At 49.5% G+C, this 27,901-nt stretch overlaps 2 protein-coding genes across 2 annotated transcripts in view; one reads left to right on the forward strand and one right to left on the reverse strand.

Moving 5' to 3' along the window:
* Positions 1 to 27,901, reverse strand: part of LOC139684162 (uncharacterized) — a 1,455,962-nt gene that overhangs the window by 1,158,082 nt on the left and 269,979 nt on the right. The window contains 1 exon segment of the mRNA XM_071579763.1: positions 14,884 to 15,583. Coding sequence (XP_071435864.1) covers positions 14,884 to 15,583 — 700 coding nt within the window.
* LOC139684161 (uncharacterized) overlaps positions 1 to 27,901 on the forward strand; it is a 1,434,678-nt gene that overhangs the window by 1,096,650 nt on the left and 310,127 nt on the right. The window contains 1 exon segment of the mRNA XM_071579762.1: positions 3,522 to 4,199. Coding sequence (XP_071435863.1) covers positions 3,522 to 4,199 — 678 coding nt within the window.

Genomic DNA, 27,901 nt, shown 5'->3' on the forward strand with positions numbered 1-27,901 from the left:
ATCCCCATAATTCTACTGAAGATCAACATTAATGTCAACCAGAATTTTCTTAATTCCATCTAGAATCCCCCAATACCATTTATTGCACTCAAAGTTCCTTTAATTCCACTTCAAATTTCCCAAATCTCTAAATGTCCGCCTCAAATCCTCTTAATTGAATCAAAAATTTCCTTATTTCTACGCAAAGTATCTCTAATTCCACCCGAAATCTCCTAATTTCACTCAGAAATATCTTAATCCCTTTTACAATCCCAAGTATTTCATCTCAAATCCCTAAAAGTCCAGCAAAATCTCATTAAATTCACCTTAGGATTATTTAATTCCATCCAAATTCCTTTATTTCCACCCAAACTCTCCCAATTTAACCTCAAATCCACTGAATTCTGCTCTAAGTCCCCTTAATTCCACGCGAAATCCCTACCCCACACCACCAGCCCCCGAAGTGCCCCCAAATCCCCCCCGACCCCCAAGTGCCCCTTTGGAGCCCCAAACACCGGGAAAGGGGCCATGGAAAAGGGGGACTGGGGGGCTTTGGGGAGGTTGGGGTGGATTTGGGGACCTGTAAGGCACTTGGGGGGCAATTGAGGGTCCCACTGGGGTCTGAGGGGCATTTATGGGGCACTAGGAAAGAACTTGGGTGTCTGAAGGGACCTTTGGGGGTCACTCGAGTGTCCAGCAACGGAATCTGGGTGTCCAAGGAGGATTTTAGGGGTCACTTGTAAGTCCTGGATAAACTTGGGGGTCACTTCGCGGTCCGAGGAGGTGATTTGGGGCTCCTGAGTGTGTATTGGGGGAGCACTTGGGGGTCCTGGGGGCACTTCTGGGGCAGTTTGGGGTTCGGGGGGCACTTGGGGGGCTGCAAACCGGCTGGGACCGACCCGATTGGGCGCGGGGGAGACGGGGGTTGTAGTCCAGACTGTGATTGGCCAGAACGAACCGCGGTGCATGACGGGAGTTGTAGTACGGGACAGTCTCAAAATAGCGCGGACTCCATTGCCCGTCACCGCCCGGTGCATTTCTGGACGCTGATTGGCTGCAGGAGTTGACGGGCAGACAATTCGACCAATCAAAGGCGGCACAGACGGAGGGCGGGACTCGACGGCGCTTCTGGAGAGTTATGAAATGGCAGCGAGTTTCGACTCATTTCTGTGAAAATTTGGCATCATTTTGGGGGCATTCGGGGCCTCGGGGCGGATTTTGGCGTTCTCTCACGATCCGCCCAACCCTCACAGACCCCCGGGATCCCCCCGGGGCCGTGTTGGCCGTGCAGGTGAAGAAGCCGGGTAAGCCCCTCCCCCCACCCCAGGATGCGCCTCCGAACACCCCAAATGCCCCCCGAAAATACCCCTGAGACCCCCAAAGCCCCCATCCGGGAAGCCCCAAACTCCCCTGGATCCCCAGGATGCCCAAAATCTCATCCTGAACTTTCCGGAGCCCCTGAGACACCCCGGGCCACCCCAAACACCCGAGAGACCCCCTAAGCCACCTCAGAGACCCCCCCAAGACTCTCCCAGACTGTCTAAACCGCCCAGGACCCCTAAAATTCCCCCGTACCCACCTAAATTTATCTCCCAGATCCCCCAAACCACTGCAGGACTCGCCAACCCACTTCTAGGGCACCCAGACCTGCCCAAGTTCCCTCAACCTCCTCTCAGACCCCCACCCAGACCACCCTAAACCTCTCCAGGACCTCCTAGCCTACTTCAAAACCCCCCTAATCTTTCTCCCAGTCCCTCCAAACCACACCAGGTCCCCGAAACCACTTCCAGACCTACACCAACTATCCCAGGATCCCCCTAAAACTCCATCCCAGTCCTCCCAAAACAACTCCAGGGCCCTCCAAACCCCTGCAAGGAATACCGAGGGTCCCAGGGGCGGCTTCTGCCCTGAGTCTCTGCTCGGGGTGCTCGGGGACCCCCCTGGGACACTAAAACAGGGAGCCTGGAGAGGGGGGAACCACTAATACATGTAGGACCCCCCAGCAAGCCCATTAGAGGAGACTCCCCAAAGCCCAGAGTGGAGAGACCAGAGAGCGGGAACTTCTGCGAGGCTTTTTTGGGGCTGAATCTTTTGTTGTGCAGGGGGGACACAGTGCTGGGGAAGGGGGTTTTCAGGGGGGCACAGGTCCAGGGAAGGAGGGATGTGGTTGCTTGAAGAAGGGAAATGGGGGGTTCAGGGAGACTCTCTGCCCAGGAAAGGGGGTCCAGGGGTCCCCAATTTTGGGGAAAGGGTAATCATGGGATAGGGAGACCCAGACTGTCCAGAAAAAGGGATTCAAGGGATCCCCCAGTGTTCCAAAAAGCGGGGAGGGAGGGGTGTCTGTGGTCTGGGAAATTCAAGAGTGGGGGTGTCAGGGGTCCCAGAATGAAAAAAAAACCCAGGAGCTGTGGGGGCTGGAAGAGGTGGAATGGCCAGGAAATGGTGTTGCAGGGGTATTGGTGCAGTATAAGGGGGTGCAGGGGGATCCCAGTGCCTGTGAGTGGGCGATCAGGAGGGTGCCAAGGTGAAGGAAAGGCAGGACTGGGGTGGGGAGAGGTAGTTGGTGGGTCCAGGGGGTCCCTGTGCCCAGAGAAGGGGAGTCCAGGGAATGGCAGTGTAAAGGAAAAGGGAGAGTGGGATGGGTGTAAAAGGGAGGTCAGAGTTGTCCTGGAGTCATAGAATTAAGGGGTGTGGGGACAGGAAACCTGGGAATGGTCGGGCAGGGGGTTTCTGGAGCCCTGGCAGCCTGGAGAGGGAGGACCCTGAATAGACAGGAGACCCCCAACAGCCAGGACAGGGGGACGGGGACCCCCAGAGCCCCAAAATGGAGAAGCCAAAGAGGAGGAGTTCCTTTCTGTGTTTTCTTGGCTAAATCTTGGAATTTTTGAGATTTTTATGGACACAACAAGCTCAGTGAGTTCTAGAGATGGTCTTTGGCAGGAGGAGCCCCCAGCCCAATGCAGTCACACCTTGTTTTTCCCCAGAAAACAGAATTTCTCCTTCCCAAAGCTTGGCTAGATGGAGGAGGAGGCTGCAAGGAAGAGGAAGATGCCGCGGGACCCCCGGGCAGGTGAGAAGGAAGTCAGTGCCCCTTTTCCCCTCTCTTGTGCTGCATCTTCCAGCCCAGCATGGCCCCGGCTGAAGGACAACCCCGCTGTTGATGCCGTCCTGCCGGGCCCGGGTTTGGGGGGACGTCCTTGGCCTTCCCTGAGGACCGGAGGCAAATGCCGTGAGTGTCCTTGTTCCTTCCTGCCCCAGACCCTGAGCTGAGCATGGAGAGCACAGAGGACAAATCCCCCCAGCAGAACCTCCTGGCAGAGGCTGTTTTGAACAGCTCCATAGCACAGGAAGTCAACAGGGATGAAAAGCCAAGGAGATCTCGCAGGAGGAGGATATTGAAACCCAACCCTGCTTGTTCCAAGGAGGAAAGTACCAACGAGAGGCAGGAAGACGGTCAGAGCTTGAGCCAGAGTTCCGACCTGGTGATGCAGCAGCAGCTTCAGACCAGGGAGAAGCGCTACAAGTGTTTGGAATGTGGGAAGGGCTTCAGCACCAGCACTGTCCTGATCCAGCACCAGCACATCCACACTGGGGAACGGCCCAACAGGTGTAGGGAATGTGGGAAGGGCTTCAACCACAGCTCCAACCTCATTACCCACAGGCACATCCACAGCAGTGAAAAGCCTTACAACTGTGGGGAGTGTGGGAAGGGCTTCATCCGTAAGTCTGACCTCATCATCCACCATATGACCCACACTGGGGAGATGCCCTATGAGTGTTTGGAGTGTGGGAAGAGGTTTCAGACCAGCTCAGTTCTCCTCATGCATCAGCGCATACACACCGGGGAGAGGCCCTTCCACTGCACCGACTGCGGGAAGAGATTCAACCAGAACTCCCACCTCATCAGGCACCGATACATCCACACTGGGGAGAGGCCCTTTCAGTGTTCTGAGTGTGGGAAGAGATTTCGAACCAGCTCACACCTGCTCAGGCATAAGCGCACACACACAGGGGAGAGGCCCTTCCCCTGCACCGACTGCGGGAAGAGATTCAACAGCAGCTCCCGCCTCTACACCCACCGGCGTATCCACACCGGGGAGAGGCCTTAGGAGTGTGATGAGTGTGGGAAGAGCTTCACCCACAGCTCCAATTTGATCCAACACCAACGGACCCACCAATAAGGGAAGCCCAACCAGTGCCCCGACTGCGGGAAGAGCTTTGTCCGCTGCTCCAACTCCATCACCCATTGGCGGACCCATGTTGGCTACAGATGTGGAGACCCACATTCCTAATTATCTGCATTGGGAAGACACCTGGCTGGTGATCTCCATGTCCTCCTGGTTCTCTCTGGTGTTGGGGTGAGCGCAGGGAGAGGAACCTCCATCAGGACACAGACCAATGTTGGAAACATGGGGAAGAGCAGAGTTGTTGCCTTTACATCGCAGAATATTTCACCTTCTTCAATGCATTGTTTCTTCTGGTGGCATCAAGCCTTGTAATTCTACCCCAATTTCCTGAATGCTCAAATTTTCTTAATCCTTCCTAGAACCCTCAAAATCTCATCCCAGATCCTCCTAATTTCTCCCTAAATCCCTAAGATTCAAACAAAATTTCCTTAGTTTTTTCACAAAATTGCCTTAAGTCCAAGGAAATATCACTTAATTCCACCTATAACATCCTTGATTTCTTCCCATATCTTCCTAATTTAGCCTAAAATCCTCACTAATTTCACCTGAAATCCCTATTTCCACCCCAAATCCTTTTTTAATTCTGCCCCAAATTCGCTTAATCCCACATCAACTCTCTTTAATAGCCCCTAAAATCCCCAGTTTCACACTAATCCCTTCCCAACTCACACAGCCTTTCAAGTTCTCAGGACCACAATAAACATCCTTGGAATGCCAACCTTTTGGGCTCTGGAAAGGAGCCCAATTTATATCTGTCATGGGTTTAGTTAGGCCCAGACTTAGGCTTTGGTTTTTAGAGCAGGCCTTGGACTATCAGCTCACTCGAGCTGGGTCAGCCCAGCTGTCTCCTACTGGCCAATGGCGTTCCAGACCATAATCTGACATCATCTCAGATATGAAAAGAGAGGGAGGATGTTGGAACACACACATTTTCAGGCTAAGGAACCAAGGACAAATTTCCAGGTGCCACCTTCTAAGATAAGAATGGAATTTGTCTGGAGAGGTTGAGCTGGTGCAGAAGTGAGAAAAGAAGCTGCAGAAACTCTGTGGAAGGACACACCTTAAGATCTCTTTTTATAAAGTTAAAAATATGATAAATTAGACTGCTTGGACCCAGCAATTTTGTGAAATATGTATTACTTAATATTTACCTGTAGCAGAGTGTTGTTAGATTGGATGGTGTGTGTAGGTTTTAAAATTGTGGGCAATCGTGTAAAAAAATAGTTCTGTAAAGTTCCTCCTTAATTTGTAATATCTGTGCAGAGACAGATAAATTGCCTCAATGTAAACATAGTTCAGCCTTTGGCCTTTCTTCCCTCCTTTCCATGACTCCTCCAGTAGCTGTAACCCCTGACCAGGAGGACTATGAAATAAACTATCAAAGAAAAATCCTAAAATTAGATGCTGTCAAGTGCTCTAATTAACAATAGAGGTAGAAGCCTCTCAAAGCCTTACTAAAGGCTGACTAAAAGCTGTGTCTGTGGAGAAACAGGTGTTGCGATTGGAGGAGGGAACTTTTTCTTCCTTTCTGCTGGATGAACAAGGAGTTTGGTGTCAGATCAGAGCTCCTGGAGAGAGACCAAGGCCCTCTGGAAGTTCCTCATCTTTACTGGGGAAATAGAAATTTATTTTCTTTTTGTTCTTGCTACATTTTATTCTTAGTTTGTAGTTTTATTTTATTTGGTTTCTATTTTATATTCTCTTCTATTTAATATACCATGTCATACTGAACTGCAGCCTCTGTTTTGTTTTTTGTGGGGACAAGAGGTGACTCTGCCTCCAAAGTGATTATTTGGCATTTGGGCAAGTCAAAACTATCACACATGGGGACACAGCCTGGTGTGGGAAATTCATTGGGAAGAAGAGATTTGCTGACATTTGAGGCTAAAAATCTCACCTCCTCCCATTTATTTTGTTGTTCTGGTGGCCAAAAGCAATCCTGAATGGTGTTTGAGATCTTTTCTAAAGATGGGTTGGGGACTGGGATATGAGAGATGGAGGGTCTGGAAAGACTGACGAGCTTCTGGGGTTCCCTCCTATGCTGAGGGGGGCACTGTGAGGGAGTGTGGGAGACGTGTGACATCAGCACTTGGAGTGGGACCTCAAATGGAAGGGACACAGGGAGGTTGTTTTGGGGAAAATCCTGCTACTTTCCACCAATTCTGTGAGGCTATAAACATCTTTTGCCTTTTTCGTTTAGGGTCTGAATTGAAACTCTCTGTTATGGGTTTAGCCAGGTGGGCCTAAATCTAGGTTTTAAAGTTCAGCTAGGCCTAGGATTGTCAGCTGATTTAAGCTGGGCTGAGCTATCTGACAGCTGACTTCTTCCAGCCAATAATATTGTATTCCATACCATACTACATCATCTCAAAGGGTGTAAAATCCACTGTGTGGGAGTGGCTTAGTTAGTTCCATCATGGCTGCACTAAGAGGAGGACATCTAGCAGCTCTCTACTATGCTAGGCCCTGCTCCTTTTGCCTCTGCTTGCATTTTGTTTGCATTCAGAGAAGTAGAAATATTTTTTGTTATACTTTCTCTTTCTTGCTGAGTGTCTTTTGGAATGCTTATGAATTTAGAATAATGGGCTTTGTTTACTTGGAAGTGGGAAATTATTTCTTATTGTGCATAACCTGTGTGTGTGTGTGGTTTATATTGTGGTTTTCTCTTAATTTTCTCTTTTCTGTACAAATACATGTAGTTAGTTTCAGCATAAACCTGCTTTGAGGTTTTTTTCCTCTCCCTCTTCTTTATCCCTTGGCTGGTTGGGGGGGAGGAGGAACCCTTTTCACTCTGTCCTGGACAGTGGGTGTTTTGCCAGCTCAACCTAGGACAGATAGTTTTGAGGTGGTGATATGACCCTAACTGGGGGAGCATCCGGATGGCTTTGCCCAGTCTTTAAGAGATATAAATGGCTATTGGGAGTCCCCCCTCATTCTGGGGGTTGCAGTTACCCCCTGGCTCTACTGGGGGCTGAGGGGGGTTATAATCCCCTAATTCTCAGGTGTTAAAAGAAGCTTGTAACGGACCCACACTGCAGGAGGGTGTCCCCCTTTCTCCAGGCCTGCTGGGGTGGGGCTGGGACCCCTCCCGACACAGTGGGCACCCAGAGTTCTTTTGGGATTGGAGCTCCTCGTAAACCTGGACCAGCCCAGCTGGTGTCACAGAATGCCAGAATGTGCTGAGGGGGATGAGACCCACAAGGATCATGGAGTCCAACCCTCAGCCTTGCACAGGCCCAGCCCCAACAGTCACACCCTGTGCCCCAGAGTATCATCCAAACACTCCTGGAGCTCTGTCAGCCTTGGGGCTGTGCCCACTGCCCTGGGGAGCGCCTGGAGGCATCTACTAAAGCTGGCCCAGCCCCAGCTGATGGGATGTGTGAGGAGGGGTCTATTGAGGGGCACTTTGGAAAAGCTGTGGAGCCAGGTGGTGCAGCCAGGGGTGCCCAGGGCTGTGGGGCAGAGCAGGGTCCGGCAGCCCAGGGTGCTGTGCTGGGGCAGGGACTCTGCTGCCTGCCAGGGGCAGCTCTCAGCCAGCCCAGGGAGCTGCTGACAGGGCTGGGGACAAGGGCTGTGGGGAAGGAGCAGCCCCTCGGAGAGCTCCTTATCTTGGTCAGGGACAGCTGCAGGGCTTGGGACTGCTCCCAGCCCCCACATCAACCCCAGACAGTTCCCAGGGCACATTTCAGGGAGGACATTAAACCAGGACCTACGTGGAAGGAAAGCATCCTGTTCTTTCAATTCTCTGGCCTGCCATGTCTGGCTGGGAAATAGCACATACAAATTAATATCTGATTTCTGGAGAAGGCACATAAACTTCAAATCTGAATCTCAAATAGGTGAATAAACCAGGGACTTCTCTCCAGGAAGCCTCTTATCGGGCTCTGTCCATCCCAGCTTCACCTCTGGTCTGGCACTGAGGAGGTATTCCAGATCTGCCCTTGGAAGCAGCACTGCCCTGCTCTCAGCTCTGCACAGACACTTGTAGGTTTATGTTTTTCAAGATTTCTTTGTGTGAATTCAATGTGAATGCAGCACCAGGGAAAGCTCAGAGCAGATGGGAAAGAGAGTGATGGACACTGGAACTCTCCTGGCTCTGCTCTAAGCCACAGAGAGTTGAGCCCATTTAAATCGTCTCTTCTCTCAAGGCTTTTCATAATTTCAGTCAAAAGCATGAAAATTCATAACCTTAAGTAGAATATTCTCCATGAATTGTTGTTGAAAATATAAAAACACAGATAGAATGATCTTAAGGACATTTTCAGCCTCTCTGCTGTAGAGTCAGGAGGACAAAGGCTTATATGTTATAAAAGGTGTGTTACATTTGACCTGCCTCATGATTGTCAGAGTTGTCACAAACCAGCTTCATGTCCCCAGTGCAGCAGAGCAAAGCTGAGGCCTTGGCAGCACATGGGCAGAGCTCCTGCTGCTCACACCACCCTCAGCCAGCACTGATCAGAGGAAGGAAATGCATTTCTATCTGGGGGAGATTCATCTGAAAACTGGTGTGACTTTGTCAGAGGAGTCTGTCTTCATTGCTCCCTGTCCTTTGCTTTTCCTCAAGTTTCTTTCCCTTTGGACCTGTGATATGGCCCCAGGACAGCACAGCCCCTCCCTCTGCAGGGCAGCACTTCCAGCTCAGGGCCCTGCAGGGATCACAGGGTGGGAGCCAGGACCGACTGCTCAGGCTGGAGTGGACACACTCACCTGGGGAAGGGGATGCCCTGGAGAAGAGCAAGGGAGCATTTCTGTGCCTACAGGGAGAACTCCCTGGTGTCCTGGTTTGGGGCCCAGCTGGAGGTGAAGCCCCACACAGACACTCGCTCAGCCTCCCCTCTCTCCCCACTCCAGCCCAGTGGAATGGGGAGGGTAATGAACTTGTACGTTCAGGTAAGAACAGTTCAGTAATTGAAAAAAAAAAGGACAATGATAATGGTAAATAATAATAGTAATGATAGTAAAAGGGGAAAGAACAAGTGATGCACAATGCATTTGTTCACCACCCACTGATTGATACCAGACTCCCCTGTCCAAAACCCACATCAGCCTCTTCCAGGTCACTCTCCCCAGTTTATGTACTGGGCATGATGTCCTATGGGGTGGAATATCCCTTTGGCCGCTTGAGGTCAGCTCTCCCTGCTTATTTCTTTTGGGAAACTGTCTTGGTTTGAGATAAGAAACTGCCAACCCCCCCAAGCACAGAGAGAAAAGCCTCCATCCTAACACCAGGGAAAGGGAGGAAAAGAGAGGGGAAAGAAAAAACACGCTTCAAACCGCGTTTATACTAAAACTACATGTATTTCTCACAGAAAGAAAGAGACAATTAGAAGAGAGTACAAATACACACTCACACAGGTCTGCAAGAACAAATTCCTCACTTCCTAACGAAAACACAAATTCTACTGTCTTAAATACACATTACTTAAGAAAAGACTTATTCCCCAGGGAGACAAACCCAAGCAGAAAGGAGAGACCCAGAACAACACATTTTACTTTCCTGAGATACCCTGTGAGCCAGTGGTGGGCCTGGTCCTCTCCATCCCCCCTGGGACAGCATCGTGCGTCCTCCCAAGAGGAGGGCTGAGAAGCGACTGCCTTGACCACTCCCAACCTGGTTCCTACTTCCCTGGAGATGATGTCATAATGTGGTATGGAATAAAAAAATACTGTCTAGAAGAGGTCAGCTGTTAGCTCAGCCCAGCTCAAGTCAGCTGACAACTTCGGCCTAGTCCAAACTTCAGAGCCCAAATTTAGGCCCACCTAAGTGAACCCATAACAGAACCTCTTTATGACAGAAGAGGAGACAGAAAGGAAACAAAAAAATATAGTCGTTGACGTGGTAAAAACGTGATTAGGAAACAACAAAACATCAGTGTGTTATCAACATTATTCTCCTTCTGAATCCTAAACAAGGCACTGCAGATATTAACTCCATCCCAGCTGCAAGCAGGAAAATATCCAGCCCTTACTCCATCCCTTTTAGGTCATCCAAGTCTCACACTTCCATTTCCCCATCATCTTCTCCAGTTCTGTCTTTTGATAGACACACACACAGACATCACTTTCTCAGGGAATGGAACAGCTCTGTCAAGGGTTCATAAAATGACCACAGAAATGCCTGATGAGTTCATTCAGGCCATGACTTTGACCTCCATCCCTGGGAACAGTCTCTCAAGCTGGGAAGGTGGTGTGGGGTGCTGGACTCTTGCAGGTTTCACATTTGAGCCAGTTCTGATTCCAGCACTGCTGCACTAGGCCAGTTTTAGAGCAGTTCCCTCTTCCTTGGTGTGAGGGCAACGATCAGAGGAAAGTCAAGGCTCAGGTGCCCAGAACAGCTGTGGGTGAGATTGTTGCCATGAGGTGCTCAGGGGGATGGTGCTCACCCAGCCAGCACAGAAGGAATAATGCAGAGTGTTGGATAGTTATCAATGCCATACAATTAATCCATTGGCCATTCTCACCCCACATCCAATCCCCTCAAGGCACACACGAGAGTTCCTCTCCTCCCACATCACTCTTCAAGTGCACCCAGGGCCTGGAACAAAAGCAATCCCTGGATGAGTTTGCCTTGGCCTGAGGCAGGAACAACTCAGAGTGTTTTTCCCAGCATGTTTTAATGGACACTACAGGAATTTTAACCCCTTACACAGTAACTAAACATTTTGATTGGGCAGGCCCAATCTTATTGCCAGATTCCGTCAGTGTGGACTGACAAGGTGGCCTTTGCTATATGTGCATCCCAATGTTTGCAGGTCCAACCACCGACTGCTCTCTGTGTGCCCTTTCCCTGTCCATTGCACCCTTCAATCTTCCCAGAGGCTGCTGCATGGCAGGGCATGGCAGTCAGCCACTCAGAGCCAGGTTCTTTGGCCCAGGTGTCTGTCCGGTGGTTTTGGAATTGAGTCCCATAGTCTGATTCAATTCTTTCAGGGGTTCCATGTCACCATCAAATTTCCTCTTCCAGGCCCATGACAGTGTTCCAGGCAGTGCCATGGGACACAGGGGATCTTTCCAGCCTTCCTGTGCCTGTTTCCACCACCATAAGCACGTGTCCCCTGCTCTGAAGGATTTGGGGCAGTGTGATAGTCAGTTTTCCAGGCCTGCCCTTATTTCTATTCCAGCCATCCGCCTCCATCCCAAAGAGGATCCACCTGCTTGGCCTGTGTAACTGCAGCACATTTCACATTCATGGATACCCTGTGCAACAGTGTCCATGGCTAAGCCCACCCCTCAATCACAAGCCCAACCATATGTTCCATCTCTGCCTTGACGGCCCGAGGTGTCCTGAGTCCATGGAGCCAGGAATAATTCCCCCTTGTGCTGCCAATGCCAAGGCACGTGAGCCCCTTCAATGGCAGCAGCCTGACCAACCTGCAGGTTATTCTGCTGTTCTTCAGGGACCTGACTCTTGGGTACAGAAGCATCCCCATTGCACACCTTCACTGCAGGTGCTCCACCCAGGCAGTGATACCTTTGCAACAAAACAGCAGCCCAGATGGGTTTCACCCTGTGCTGCCAGTTCTTCTGACACCAATGCTGAACCCACCCCACAGGGTATGTGGCATCATCATGAGTGGAAAGAGAGAAGGGATCTGCTGGAGTCCTGACCTTCAATTTCAAGATGAGAAGTGACAGGGAGCAGCCCCAGAGGTGCAGGGCAGCTGCTCGAGGTGATGGTGGGACAGAGGGAGCTGTGCAGGCCTGGAGGGGCACATGGGCTGTGCCAAGTGCTGGCTCAGGAGCAGCTGGATGTGCCTCCTGCTCTGCCAGGGGGTGTGTGTGTGTGCCCTGCTGGGCAGAGTGAGGAGCATCTGCAGCTGCCCCTTGTGCCAGGGCTGTGTCTGCCTTTGCTGCTGGACACAGAGAGGCCAATTGGGCTCCTCCTGTGGCGCCAGGGGTGCCAGGGGCCCTGAATTGCCCTCTGTGCTGCTGCCGGGCAGGGCTGGCTGGTTCTGTGTGTGTGACAGTGTGCCCTGGGCCCTGCCGAGTCACAATGTCCCCTGGATTCCAGGAGGCCCTGCAGTGTCACAGTGTGGTCTGGGTTACAGCAGGCCCTGCAGTGTCACAGTGTGGTCTGGGTTACAGCAGGCCCTGCAGTGCCACAGTGTCCCCTTGGGTTCCAGGAGGCCCTGCAGTGTCACAGTGTCCCCTGGGTTCCATGAGGCCCTCCTGTGTCACAGTGGCCCCTGGGAACCCTCAGGCCTGGCATTTATGTCCCTTCCAATATTGAGGCAATTTGGGGCACCAAAACAGAAGGAAGAGATTGAGCCATTGCAGAGTGTCCAGGAGAGGCAACCAAGATGGGCAAGGGCCTGCAGGGGAAAGGTGTGAGGAGCAGCTGAGGGCACTTGGTGTGTTCAGCTGCACAAGAGGAGACTGAGGAGACATCTCATTGCAGGTACAACTTCCTGGGCAGGGCCAGAGGAGGGGCAGGCACTGATCTCTGCTCTGTGGGGACCAGGGACAGCACCCAGGGAGTGGCCTTCAGTTGAGTCAGGGCAGAGTCAGGTTGGATCTTCCAAAGAGGTTCTTCCCCCAGAGGCTGGGGGGCACTGAACAGGCTCCCCAGGACAGTGGGCACAGCCCCAAGGCTGCCAGAGCTCCAGGAGTGTTTGGATGATGCTCTGGGGCACAGGATGTGACTCTTGGGGATGGACCTGTGCAGGGCTGAGGTTTGGACTCCATGATCCTTGCGGGCCCCTTCCCACTCATCACATTCTGGCATTGTGTGACACCAGCTGCGCTGATCCCAGTGCGCAATGACTCCCATAACCTCCCAAAATACTGTGGATGCTCCCTGTGTGGGGAGGGGTCCCAGCCCCACCCCAGCAGATCTGGAGGAAGGGGAGATACCCTCCTACAGGTAACTTGTAAATGAATGTGGGTCCCCCACAAGCCACTTCCAACACTGCAGAATTGGGGATTATAACTCCACTCAGGCAGCAGTGGAGCCAGGGGGTCACTGCAACCCCCAGAATGAGCCGGGGGGGGACGACTCCGAGAAGCCATTTAGAACCCTTAAAACAAGATATAAAACAGCAGGATTTTTCTGTCAATAGAGTCATCTCATCACCCCGATTGCAAGAGGGTGAAGTCAGCCCAAGAGAAAAAGAAGCAAAACCCTCAAAAGATATTTAAAGGCCCCTGAACTGCTGCAAAGCAGCAGGATCCCCTCAGAAAGAGCTCCCTGTGTCCCTCTCTGTGGGTTCCCACTCCAAGTGCTGATGTCACATGTCCCCCACACTCCCTCACATTACCCTCCTCAGGATAGGGGGGCACCACAGAAACTCCCTCGGTTTTTCCACACACCCCATCTCACGTTTCCCAAATCCCATCCCATTCCCCTCCAGGTCCCATCCCAACCCTCCCAATTTGCATCCAAGCCCTCCCAATTTTACCCCATCTTCCCTGGATTTGTAGCATCCCTTCTCCTGCTGGTGACTCCCCCTAAGTGGGTTCAAATTGGATTAAACCATTTTGGGATGGGATTGAGTCATTTCAAGTTGGCATGGAGCCATTTTGGGGTGAGATTGAGGTGTTATGAGCTGACAGATCAATCCCTCTCAGATATTGGACTGCAAAATGATGGAGAAATGTCAGTCGGTCTGGACACCTCCAGTTTTGGAGAAAAAAACCCCAAATCCCCACAGAACCCTGAAATCTTCCTGAATATCTCTTTGATCCCCAAATTCCTGCCCGAATTCCCAAGAGAATGATGGAAATTTAGATGTCTTTGTTAGATCTCTTTATTTAAACTTCAATTTCAGGTGATTTTAAGAGATGGAGATGAATCAAATAAAATATTTAAAAAAAAACCACAAAAAACCCGAATCATGTGAATGTATATGGGGTTGGGTTGGGTGGCCTTTAGAGAATTAGAATTATAGAATTATTTAGTTTGGAAAATATCTCAAACGCCATTCAGGATTGCTTTTGGCCACCAGAAGAACTAAGTGAGAGCAGGGGAGATTTTTATGTTCAAAAGTCAGCAAATCCCCCTTCCCAATGAATTTCACACATCAGTCTGTGTCCCCACGTGGGATGGTTCTGACTTAGCAAAATGCCAATTAAGCATTTCAGAGGAAAAGTCCCTCCTCCTCCCCCACCCTCCTCCCACCTCAAAAAAACCCCAAAAAACAAACAGCAGATGATAGTTCAGTAGATTATGGTACATTAAACAGAATAGAGAGAAAAAGTAAAACCCAAATAAAATACAAACTACACACTAAGAATAAAAGCTAGCAAGAGCAATAAGAAAAAAATTGCAATTCCCTAGAAAAGATAATAAAATGCTGGAGGGCCTTGGTCTCTCCCAAGGAGCTCTGAGCTTCACCCCAAGTCTTTGCTCATCCAGCAGGAAGAAGAAGGAAGACTCCTCGTCCCTCTCTTTTTCTCTCAGAGATGACGTCAGAATATGGTAGGCAATATCATTGGTCTGTAGAAGTCAACTGGCCTGACCTGGCTCAAGTCAGCTGATTGTCCAAGGCCTGCAGTAGAAAACAAAGCCTAAATCTGGGCCTAACTAAACCCTTGACACCATGGATGTCTGTCCCCCTGTGTAAATTCAAGTGCCCACAGAGAACCAGGAGGATGAGGAGAACACCAGCCAGGTGTGTTCCTAACGTGGATCACTGGGAATGTGGTTCAGCAGTTCTGTTCAAAACGTGGCTCTGGAGATGGGTGATGGAGTTGGAGCAGCAGACAAAGCTCTTCCCACATTTGGGCATGCACAGGGCTTCCCTTAGTGGTGGGTGCGTTGGTGTCTGGTCAAGCTACAGCTCTGGGTGAAGCTCTTCCCGCACTCGTCACACTTGTATGGCCGCTCTCCAGTGTGGATACGCCGGTGCCTGATGAGGTTGGAGTTGACATTGAATCTCTTCCCGCAGTCGGTGCAGCGGAAAGGCCTCTCCCCTGTGTGTATGCGCTGATGTACAAGGAGAGCTGAGCTTGTCTGAAACCTCTTCCCACACTCGGAACACTCGTAGGGCCTCTCCCCAGTGTGGTTCATCTGGTGGATGACAAGCTCAGAGTTCTGCCTAAAGCTTTTCCCACACTCCCCACAGGGATAAGGCCTCTCTCCGGTGTGGATACGCTGGTGCCTGATGAGGTTGGAGCTCTGCGTGAATCTCTTCCCACAATCAGTGCAGGGGAAGGGCCTCTCCCCCGTGTGTGTGCGCTGATGCACCAGGAGATTGGAGCTTGTCCGACACCTCTTCCCACACTGAGAACACTCATAGGGATATTCCCCAGTGTGGATCATCTTGTGTTGCTTAAGGCTGGAGCTCTGATTGAAGCTCTTTCCACATTCCTTACACGTGTAAGGCCATTCCCCAGTGTGGATGTGCTGATGGCGAGTCAGATCTGAGCTCTGGCTGAAGCTCTTCTCACATTCCAAGCACTTGTAGCGCTTCTCCCTTCTCTGAAGCTGCTGCTGCACCACCAGGTCAGAGCTCTGGCTCAATCTTTGACTGCCTTCCCCGGACACGTTGTGTGTTTCCTCCTCGGATGTCTCTTGGCTCGGCTTGGAGCTCCTCTTCCTGTGGGATCGCCGTGGCTTTTCCTCCCCAGTGACTTCCTGCACCATGGCACGGTTCAAAACAGCCTCTGATGTGAAGTTCGACCCGAGGGATTTGTCCTTCGTGCTCTCCGTGCTCAGCTTGGGGCCTGGGGCAGGAAGGAACAAGGACACTCAGGGCATTTGCCTCTGGCCCACAGGGAAAGCCAAGGACATCTCCCCAAACCCGGCCCCGGCAGGACGGCGTCGGCAGCGGGGTTGTCCTGCAGCCGGGTCCATGCTGGGCTGGAAGATGCAGCACAAGAGAGGGACAAAGGGGCAGTGACTTCCTCCTCACCTGCCTGGGGCTCTCGGGGCATCTTCATCTTCCTCGCAGCCTCCTTCTGCATCTATGTTTAGAAAAGAGAAATCCTGTGCTGGGGTAAAAAACCAACATGTTAGCACATTGGTTGGGGGTTTCTACTCTCAAATCTATCTCTAGAAACACACCCGTGTCTCAGTTTGAGATAATTTGCAAGGGGGAGTCATCGTGGAGAGAAGTCTCCTGTCTGGGATTCCCTACTCAGGTGTCTGCAATGCAGAGAAAGTGAACAAATACATCTAAATGTAAGGGGGAAAAACTCCAACTCTTTACCAAGAAGAAATGCTGAAAACATCTCATGAACTGGGCTAAACCAACTCAGGAGAAGAAACTTCCCAAGCCCAGCTCACTCTGTCCAGTCAAGTTTGTGCCCAGCCTCCTCCTCCCGTAAAACACATATGGCCACAGCACAGAGACAGAATGGCCCCCCTTCCATAGGATTCACCTCCCCCACACCCCAAAACCCTGGCAGGAACCTTGAGAGTCAGCACTGCAGTCAGGCTGTGCTGCTGGGACAGGCAGTCAAGGCAGTGGTCCTCACCCAGTGGTGTCTGTGGTCCTGTCCTAGTAGTGGTCACAGCTCAGATCCTTCCAGAGGGTGGTGGAAGCCCCAAGTGGGGAGGTGTGCTGGTTTAAAGGTAAACTGGCAGGAGAAATGAACACAACACAAAGGAGATTATAAGTCAGAGTTACAACTTAATGACAATATTACAAGAAATGCAATGGTAGAAAGAGAAAAATTGGTTTTAATTCATAAAACCCCAGCAGTATAACCCAGCCCCCTGGGGCACAAGCACAAAGGGGCTTGTTAGACCCTGTGCTGAACCCTGTGTGTCTCCCCCAAGTCCAAAGGAAAAGTCCAAAGTGGCAAACCTGTTGGAGCAGCTGACAGTTGCAGTCTGGTGGAGAGTGCTGGTCACAGGCTGGTTGAAGGTGGTGGTGTCCTCCTGTTGAGGTGTTGGTCCTCCTCTCAATCCAACAAGTGTCCCCTGAGGTCTTCCCCAAACATTATGTACCCCAGGGAGAAGCCAGTCCCTCCCCCTGGGCGGGGAGTCACACAATAGGTGATTAACTCTGGTAGTCAGGGGGTATTTTGGAACCCTTGATGGCCCATTAGCAGCCACGCCCCCTCAGGCTGGGTGTCAAGGTGCTAATGACTCCCTGCAGGGGAGTTATCCCAGCTCTTATCTCACAGATGTCTTTCACACCCAGCTCCCAGCCTGAGGGGTCAGCTGTGCCCTGGGCAGCTGCTGCAAATGCTCCACTGTTAACAGTTTTCTGGAAATTAATTTTAGGTGTGGAATACACAGCTTTGATCATCCACACAGGGATAAACTGGTCCCACCTGCTGAACTAGGACATGTAGGATGAATTTTTATTATTAATTTAAAAATTTCAGTCACACAATGAGCAGCATCAGCCAAGTTTTCTAAGTGACTGAGGAGCCCTTTTCCTAAACTGTGCTCATCTGAGAGAGTTTCAAATCCCTCCTTTTTGATTTACTTTTATGGAATGATTCTCATTCAAGTAGATGGCTTTTCTAGGCCATCACCTACAGAATTGCTGTTGTGGATAACATCAATTATAGGAAAGCAGAAGAGAAATCGGTGAAACGGACAGCTGTGAGCAAAAGGTATTTCTTTCTTCAGTGTTCTCTGAATTTTTTAAACTAGTTTTCTCTTTTTGTGGAAGGGTTCAGTGTCCTCCCTCCTGTGAGGGAAGGTAAACACTCATTAAACACTGAAAATTTTCTGAGTGAGCAAAGGCAGAAGTGCAAGACCAAGCCTCAGCCTGCTGAGAGCTGAGGTTTGGCACTGGCTGCCACAGAATTCTATAGAGAAAACAAGAGCAATAATAATTTTGGGTTGGGATTGAGGCATTTTCAGTGGGATAGGGCTGCTTTGAGGAGACAGATCAACCCTTCTCATCTTTTGGGGTGCAAAGATGCGACAGACTGGAATGTTGAAGGTTCATGGTTCCAACACCCTCCAGCTGTAAAAGCAGTGGGTACTTTGGTACCCATGGGCAAAGGAATCACCGAAGAGTAGAGGGGGGAACACCCACCCCTGGAGGGGACAGGCTGGGCTTGGAGCCAGGGAAGGAAAGTGGGATTTTTATGCTTTTCTATCACTACAGACAAGAACAAAAACTGCTCCAAACCTACTTTCCATGCACACAAAACTCTTCTAAACCCTACATGTACGGATATATTGATAAAGTAAATCTAACCTTTCCCATGGGGTGTATTTAACAGAACTTGGGTCACCCTCACCTGAAAGGGTGAGGTCAGGTTCTGGACATGGGGGAAGCTTCTGGGAGCTGCTCACAGAACTCACCCCTTAAGCCCCCCCACTGCCAAAACCTGCCCATGCAAACCCAATGGTCTGCTGAGCATGGAACACCCAGAATGCGGTTCAGCAGGTCTGAGCCCAGCATGGAGCACTGAGAACGTAAGTTAGCAGGTCTGTGCCCAGCATGGAGCACCTGAGATGTGGGTCAGGAGGTCTGTGCCCAGCATGGAGCACCTGAGATGTGGGTCAGGATGTCTGTGCCCAGCATGGATCACCTGGAAGATGGCTCTGCAGGTCTGTGCCCAGCACGAAGCACCTGAAACGTGGGTCAGCAGGTCTGTGCCCAGCATGGATCACCTGGAAGATGGGTCTGCAGGTCTGTGCCCAGCACGAAGCACCTGAAACGTGGGTCAGCAGGTCTGTGCCCAGCATGGATCACCTGGAATGTGGGTCACCAGGTCTCTGCTAAACAGGGCTGACAAGGAATTTTGGTTATCAAGTTTTAACCACTTTGTCCACTGATGCTTGAGGAGATGTGAGCTGCTCTGAAACCTCTTTCCATATTCCAAGCACTTGCAGGGCAGTTCCCAATGTGGATGTGTTTCATCTGCTTAAATACTGCTAAGAAAGAAAAAAAAAAAAGAACACTTTAGGTTCAAATATTTTCCCCAAACAAAATTTAAACTTTTACAAAGTTAGTTGTTTATACAAAAAACTCTTTCTTTTTCTTTTTTTGTTTGTTTTCCCTTTTTTCTTTCCTCTCCTTTATTTTTTATTTAATTGATGAGATGTACAGAAAGAGATACAAAAAGGTCGGGGAAAAACCAAGGTTGCTTTTAGAAGCAAAGAAAAAGTTACCACCAGAAGCTCCTTTTTTGTGAGATACCCTGTGGGGGAAAACAGTTTCGACGTTTTCTTTTTCTTCTCTTTCTCTGGTGCTTATGATAGATACCTCTGGCCCCAAGCGGCTTGGAATGGTGTCTTTGGATATGTAGCTTTGTTTCTCAGGAGAAGCTGTTTTTTAGCCTTTCTGGGCTGAGGAAAGTCTGGTCCTCATGAGGAGCTGAAAGAAGGGGAAGTAGGGAGAGCTTTTCCCATGGGGTTACCACTTTGCTCTCTTTCATTTTCCGTCCCTGAATTTTCAAAAGTCCTTCTCTGAGTCCAGGAGTGTTTGGATGATGCTCTGGGGCACAGGGTTTAAAGGTTATGCTGTAAGGGAGAAATGAACCCCAATCAAGAAACATTAAAAGTCGGAGATGTAATTTACTGGAAAGATTACAAGAAATTCAATGATACAGAGGAAAACTTGTTTGAACCCTCAAAAAAACCAATTGTATAACCCATCTCCCTGGGGCATGAACATTATCGTCTTCCTTAGCCCCTGTGCTGAGTGCCACGTGGTATCCCTGAATTGACAGGAAAAGGAAAGGAAACCTTTTGGTGAGGATGATGGTCCCAGTCTGGTCATGAGTGGCTGTTTCAGTTCTGTTAAAGTCTTAGTCCCCCTCTGGATCCAAATAGTGGTACCAGAAATGCCAATCCCTGAAGATTTGACATGCTCAGATTCAAGTGGGAATGCCCTGCACCTCACCCAGGCTGGGGACTTCAGCAGTGGGTGATTTGACCCTGTGAATCCTGGGATATTTTTGGAGTCTTTGATGGTGTGAATCATTGCAGCTGCCTATTGTTCCAGCCCCTAATGCCCCATTAGCAGACATGAGCCCTCAGGGTGGGTGTGAATGTGTTGATGCCTCCCCAGAGGGGAGTTATCACAGCTGAGTCATTGGTGTGAAGACACAAACATTCCTGTGCCTCCCAGGGTTCTCTCACACCCAGCTTGTAGCCTGAGGGTTTGGGTGGGCTCTGTATTTATACTGATAAATGTATAAACTTGTGTTGTTTCACATCTTCCAAAATGCAGCTCTGTTCCATTTCTTCTCTAGGGACTCCTGAACTCCTGGAAAATTTGTCTCAGCTTCTCTCTGAGGGAGGTTTTGTGATTCCTTCTGCAGGAATTTTGGAGAACATGGCTGTGCTGGGCAGCCAATGGAAAGAAAATATTTTGTTGTCTTTAAAATATTTTTAGCCACCCTTCTACCCCTGGGGTGGAGGTGGCAGGAGAAAATGTGGAGAATGAAGAAGTGGTTACAGAGAAATCTGAAATAATCCTGTTATTAAAAGATGCAGAGAAAAACATAGGGTGGATCCATGATGGCCCATTAGCAGAGGTGAAAATCTCCAGGCCGTGTGTGGGAATTGTCTCAGTGCTCCCAGGGGGGAGTTATCACAGCTCAGTCCCTGTGCAAGGCCAAGGAAAACACACCTACCTGGAGCCTGAGCTGGCAGGTGTGCACACCCTCAGAACCTTGGGGGTCACTTTGCACATCATCAGCTCCACCTGCACTGTCTGAGTCATCAGCATTCCAGCCTTTCACACCTGGGCACACATTCTTCTGCCAGGAGAACAGGACCACCCTTATTTAATCTCAAATTCCCCTCCCACTCCCAATTAGCAGGTATTTTGGGGAACAGAGAAAAGAGAAGGAGGATACCAGAAGTTTTGTGTCACCCAGGACATTATCCACCACTGTATTCCCTTTTCTTTTTTTCCCTTTTCCCCAGTATGCCCTGAATAACACATTAACTCTGCACCTCTCTATCCAATATTATACACAAATAGGAACAATGGAACAGACAGTTTTACACCACAAATAGTTCCTCTTCAGGTACACACCATGTTTCCCTGTTTTTCTGAATTACCCACCAAGTGCAACTTTATCCTTGATCAAAATCAATCCCACAGATGGGTTTGCCTTTGCTTGAGACAGGACTGATCCACAAGGTTTCCCCTGACACACCTCTCAGGTGCACTGGGGGGACTTTCTCTCCATCTGTGCTGTGAAGGGGCTCTGATTGGGGTTATCATCCAGTTATTAAAATGATTAGAAATGTCTCTGTCCAAATTAAGGTGCAAAGAGGACCAGATGCCAAAGTCAAGAGGATGGATTTTATTTAAGAGTAAATGTGAGGCAAAGAAAGAGAAATAGAAAGAAATAGGAAAAAGGAGAGGGGGAGGGAAAGAGGGTGACAGAGAAAAGTTAAAACAGGAAATGTATCCCCACTCCATCGAACCCAGTGGTGTCCTGTGGGTCTGGACCTGCTGTCTCCTTGGTGCTGAGGGTCCCCCAAAACAGAGTCCAGGTCGGATTTTCTGGGATATTTTCTCTGTCACAATTTATCTTCACAACATTCCTTTCCAATGAATGTTCCACAAAGCTGCACCCACAACTGAGAAATGTCAGTGGTGCAGAGTGCAAGTATTTCCTAAAATGGTCACAGGTCTTGGGAGTTGGGAAAAGGTTTTCCTGTATTTTATCCATGTCCCATTTGCAGTCCAAAGCTGAAACTCCTTTTGATTTAGGAAGGGGGTCTCAACCATTTTGTATGGAATAGTTTCTTTTATTCTGTTAAGATCTTTTAGTTCACGTGTCAAAATCTCTGTAAGGTTTAGACAAATTTTCATAATAAATCCGAAACTTTCTGAAGAAAAACTCTGGGAAGGTTGATACTTATTTGTATGATTTCAAACATGCAAAATCTCTTGTAGAAACTCACAAATTAAACTGCGTTTTCTCTTTTAGTTCTCAAGTGATTGAATTTAAAGTATCTCTCCATAAGAGAAGACTAAGAGATTATTCCACTCCATTCTTTCTTTTTTAGTATAAACAAAAAATGATTTAGCAAAATTAAATAAGAATTAATAAAAATGTTTGCTTTATAATGTCCTGCTAATATTTTACCTCCCGATGAATCCCTCTCAATGAAAACACAAACAAACCACAAGAAATATTATTTAATAATAATTACGGGGAAATTAAAAGTTTTGTTGGTTCCACACAGCTCCATCTCACCTGTTGGCAGGTCCCTATAAAAAGAGAAGTGGAAATTTCACCCAGGACAGACTGATTATTGAAAGGCAGGTTGGAATAATGCTCCTAAAGCAGCAACTGGAGTCTGAAATGCTGACAGTCACAAGGGGACACATCCTGAGGGAAAGATGCTGATCACCCCTTGGCTGCTTTCTGTGAGCCTTCTCCTGCACATCTGCTGGCAGTTCCCCCAGTCCCAGCTGGTTCCTTTGATCTTCAGTGGGGAGTGCTGGAATTCCTGGAAAAAGAAAACTATACAAACATCCCCAAAAAAGCTACTCCTTAGTGAATCAGGTGGTTCAACTGCATGAACTTGGGATCTCTCTGGTGGAGTTTTAACTCCTCTTCCACGCAGTGCTCCCTGCACTGCTCTTTATGTTTGCCCCGTCTTTTCAGGGAGTTTTCTTCCAGTAATTTCCTGTTTAGAGGCAGTGAGACTGCTTGTAAAAATTCAGCAAGAGCTGCCCCTTGTACTGGGTTACTTTGAGGGTTTTTAGGAGGTTTCTGCTCCTCACCCTGGAGCCATGAACTGACCTTATCAGTTGGGCAGATAACACCTGCTCTGTTTGCTCCAGTGGTTTAACTTTGTGCCATCTGGGAAGTGTTTCCAGCCCCTCAGCATCCCACTGCATTAATAGTGACTGGATTTCCATCTCCCCTGATCCAGGGCCAGGCTTTGATATCTTGGGAGCCGCACACGGTGCCAGTTTAGCAGCAGTTTGCTGACCCTGGCACACATTGGTTGTTTCAGCTTTAATTAAGGGTCAATCTGCTCCTTCCTCATCATCAGCTGTCAATGCAAACCTGATGTTTTGCTCTTTCTCACAACAACAGACTGGCTCACTGTCTCTCAGCTCCTTCCCTGAACACAGGAAGTTTGAGTTACAAGGCTTTGTTACGGGTTCTACATCCTGCAAATCTCCCTGTAACATTCTCCCTCTCTCCTGCACGTTCCAAAGCTCCACCTGAATCTCTCAGACATGCCCATGCTCAGCAGCAAAGCAGTGCCACCATTTGTAGCCTGTCTTGGAGCTCAGCAGCAAGCAATGCTCCCACTGCAGCCTTTTGGCTTAATCCTTGCTTTTTCTGGAAATACCATGTTTTTCTCTGACTCTTGCAAAGACAGGATTATTTCAGATTTCTGTGTATCCACTCCTTCCTTCTCTGCATTTTCTCCAGCCACCTCCACCCCAGCACAGAAGAGTCACTAAGAAATTTTTAAAGGAAGGACAACAATACATTCTATGAAATAGTGATACCAGAAATGCCCAAACCCAATGATTTTTGGTGCTCAGATTCCAGTGGGAATGCCCAGTACTTCACTCAGGGTGGGGACTTTCACAATGGGTGGTTTGACCCTGTGAGTCATGGGATTGGTTTGGAGTCTTTGATGGTCTGGGTTATTGGAGCTGCCTATTGTTCCAGCCCCCAATCGCCCATTAGCAGAGATGAGCCCTCAGGGTGGGTGTGAAGGTGCTGATGGCTCTCCAGAGGGGAGTTATCCGAGTTATCACAGCTGAGTCATTAGTGTGGAGACACAAACATTCCTGTGTCTCCCAGGGTTCTCTAACACCCAGCTTGTAGCCTGAGGGCTTGGGTGGGCACTGTCTTGCTACTGATAAATCTAGAAATTTAGTTTTTTTCACATCTTCCAAAATGCAGCTCTGTTCCTTGTCTATCAACCTACTTGGGAATCTTTCAAACTTGCAAATCTTTTCCAACCTTCATCAGAGAAGTTCACTGTGGTACCAAATACAGAGTTGTACCACAAGGACTGGGATCCTGGAAGAGGAAATGTCCCCAGACCCTCCCTGTTCCCACAGGCAGAGCCACAGGGACCAGGGCAGGTCCCCCAACAAGTGCCACTGCAAATGACCCAATTTCTGCTCTTGTGCAAACAGGCAAGGACCCAGTTTGGTAGGAGATGCTCCAGGAAAGGACCAGGTATGTCCAAGACACAGGATTTGGGGAAGGAGAACACACCTCAGTGTCCTTCACACACATCTGATTTGTGTGAGAAAAGCCCAGGTCAGAAACATCCACCTGCCCGAGGGCCCAGCAGTGGGGCAGCACCAGGGTGCAAACAGGGCAGGAGAAACTGCTCCCTGCAGACCCCACAGCCAAGGGCAGAGAGAAACCTTCCAGGCCACCACACACCCTCCAGGCTGGTGAACCTCCTGACACAATCCTGGGAACGACAGCTGATGTTCTCCTTCCTCCTCTGGACCCAGGAGCCCCACCGTGGGAAAAGATCCTGCCCAAACAGCAGAGATTGGCAGGTCCGGGTTTGGGAAAGGGGGACAGAAGAGTCCCCAGGAATGAATAAGGAATAGGGAGCCTCAGGTGTCACCCCATGTCCCCTGTCTCTCTCAGTGCCTCTCCCAACCCTTCCCAGACCATTCCCAGACCTTCTGAGTGTCCCTGAAGCCCCCTTGCCTCTCTCCCAGTGCCCACCAGCTTTTCCACCTCACTGATTCTGTTGAGCTCCCAGTCTGCCGAGGCCCCTGCTCTGCTCCAGGATGGATTTCTACCCTGCCCAGGTGCAGGTGAGGTGGTTCCAGGGTGGGCAGGATCCCTCAGAGCCCTTGGTGGCCATCAACATTGTCCCCAATAAGGACAGGACCCACCATCTGCTGGTGATGCTGGAAATCCCCCCAGGAAGGATCACCTTCACCTGCTGGGTGGGACACATCAGCCTGGAGCACCCCCTCACCTGGGACTGGGGTATGGCCTGGAAACTTGGAGGGAGGCTGGGGATCCTGGGACTAATTGGGAAGGGGGTTGGGGAAGCCTTGGGAAACTGGCAGGCAGTTTGGGGAGTCTGGTGGTAATTCAGGGTAGTTTAGGTAGGGAATGGACTGGTACAGAGAAGGTTTAGAGAGTCATGGAAGGGGGTATGGGAAGCCATGAGTGAAACTGGGTGGGATTTGGGTTTCTTGGGGGATTACTAAGAAGGGGATTAAGAGACCTGGCATACTGGAAAGGGGTTTTTAATGGTCAAGAGATCAATTAGAAGGGAAATATGGAACAGCCAAGGTTAACTAGAAAGTGATTGGGAATGGCTTTTTGAAGTCCTTGTAAGGCTGTGAAGAGTTGGAAGGGGTTTGGGGGAACCCTTGGGTTGCTGGTAGTGAGATTGGATCATTCCAGTTAGGATGTGTGGAGGGGGGGAGCGGGGGAGAATGGAATCCTGAAGGGGGTGGGAGGAGGATCAAGATGGTCCTGGGTGAGTTGAGGGCAAAGGGCAGGAGTTTGGGGGATTTCTTGGAGGGTCGGTGAGAAGTTTTGAAAGGTGCAGACCCCCCCAGACCTCTCAGAGCTGCCACGTGCTGCCTGCAGCAAGACACTGACAGGGTTCCGGGGCTTCGTGTTGGGTTCATCTTCCTGGTGCTGGGGATCAGCTTCTACCTCTGCCAGAAAGGGAGTGGGTTGCTTGGGGTACTGTCCCTACCCCCATGTGTGCCCTCCCAGGGGATCCCCCACCTCAGTGTCACCCCCTGTTCTCTCCCCACAGAGCTCCTGAGCCATCGACAGCCACAGCCCCTCACTGTGGCCTCGGGCCCAGCATGAACCATCCACCCCCATCCCTGTGCTGATTTCGGAGGGGTGTCATGTCCCCACAGCCCCTGCTTTTAGTCTAACACCACCTGATTCCACTTTTCCCAGTAAAGCGTCCCAGTTCTTACCAGTTCAATTCATTAGGGGGCAGTGGGAAACAGACCTGGCGGGACCCCGCGGAAAGGAGGCGAGGTTGGAAGGAGCAGAACCAGCCCCAGGATGGATCAGTGGGGACTCCTGTGTGTCCCCTGTGACACTCACATAATACAGAATTCCAAGGAACAATGTTCCTCCACTGATTCTCTGCCAAAAACATCCTATCGAAAGGTTTTCTGTCAACATTTTGCTAAAAGCTCCCAAACAAACTTCCTGCCAGAGCATCCTGCTGGAGCCTGCCTGCCATAAAGGTTCCTGCTGTTGGGCTCGTAGCTGCCTGCCAAAAATCACGTACAAACCTTTTGGAACACTATGAAAACTCAGAGAAGGCACTTGAGAATTCCGGGAGGGAAAAGGAAAGAGAGCAAACCGGTTACCATAATGGAAAATCTCTCCCTAATTCCCCCTCTCTCACCTCCTCAGAAGGACCCCACTTTGCTCAGCCCAGAAAGGCTAAAACAGCTTCTCCTGAGCAACAACTCTACATATCCAAAGACAGCATTCCAAGCCTCTTGGGGCCAGAGATATCTATCACAAATGGATGAGAAACAGAAGGAAAAACAAAGGTGGAAACTGTTTTCCCCCACAGGGTATCTCAGCAAAAAAGTAGCTTCTGGTGGTAAGATTTTTCTTAGCTTCTAAAAGCAACCTTGGATTTTACCCAAACTTTTTGTATCTCTTTCTGCACCTCTTAACAATTAGATAGAATATGAAAAAAAAAAAAAAAGAGAAAAAAAAGAACCAAAAAAAAAGAAACAGGTTTTGGTATAAACAACTAACTTGTAAAAGTTTTAATTTTGTTTGGAGAAAATATTTGAACCTAAAGTGTTGGGTTTTTTTTCTCTGCAGTATTTAAGCGGATGAAACACATCCACATTGGGAACTGCCCTGCAAGTGCTTGGAATATGGAAAGAGGTTTCAGAGCAGCTCACACCTCTTCAAGCATCAGTGGACAAAGTGGTTAAAGACTTGATAAGCAAAATTCCTTGTGAGCCCTGTTTAGCAGAGACCTGCTGACCCACATTCCAGGTGATCCATGCTGGGCACAGACCTGGTGACCCCCGTTCCAGGTGATCCATGCTGGGCACAGACCTGCTGACCCACATTCTGGGTGTTCCATGCCGGGCAGTGCATTGGGTTTGCATGGCCAGGTTTTGGTAGTGGGGGGGCTCCAGTGTTGGGTTCTGTGAGCAGCTGCCAGAAGCTTCCCCCATGTTCAGCACCTGACCTGACCCATGAAGGTGAGGGTGACCCAAGTTCTGTTTAATCCACACCCTGGGGAAGATTAGATTTACTTTATCAATATATCTGTAGATGTAGGGTTTAGAACACTTTTGTGTGCATGGAAAGTAGATTTGGAGCAGTTTTGGTTCTTCTCTGTAGTGATATAAAAGCATAAAAATCCCACTTTCCTTCCCTGGATCCAGGCCCAGCCTGTCCCCTCCACGGGTGGGTGTTCCCCTCTGGTTCTGGGTGGTTCCTTTGCCCATGGGTAGCAAAGCACCCACTGCTTTTGCAGCTGGAGAGTGTTGGAGCAATGAACCATCAACATTCCAGTCTCTGCCAGCTTTGCACCCCAAAAGATGAGAAGGGTTGATCTGTCTCCTGAAAACAGCTCTATCCTACTGAAAATGGCTCAATCTCACCCTAAAATTATCATTGTTCTTATTTTCTCTCTGGAATTCTGAGGCAGCCAATGCCAAACCTCAGCTCTCAGCAGGCTGAGGCTTGGTCTTGCACTTCTGCCTTTGCTCAGCCAGAATAATTTTATTGTTTAATGTTTACCTTCCCTCACAGGAGGGAGGACACTGAACCCTTCCACAAAAAGAGAGAACTAGTATAAAAAATTCAGAGAAGACTGAAAGAAAGAAATAACTTTTGCTCTCATTTGTCTTTCCATTTGCTTCTCTTCTGCTTTCCTATAA

This window comes from Pithys albifrons, chromosome 33 (genome assembly GCF_047495875.1).
Source record: "Pithys albifrons albifrons isolate INPA30051 chromosome 33, PitAlb_v1, whole genome shotgun sequence".
NCBI classification, from domain to species: domain Eukaryota; kingdom Metazoa; phylum Chordata; class Aves; order Passeriformes; family Thamnophilidae; genus Pithys; species Pithys albifrons.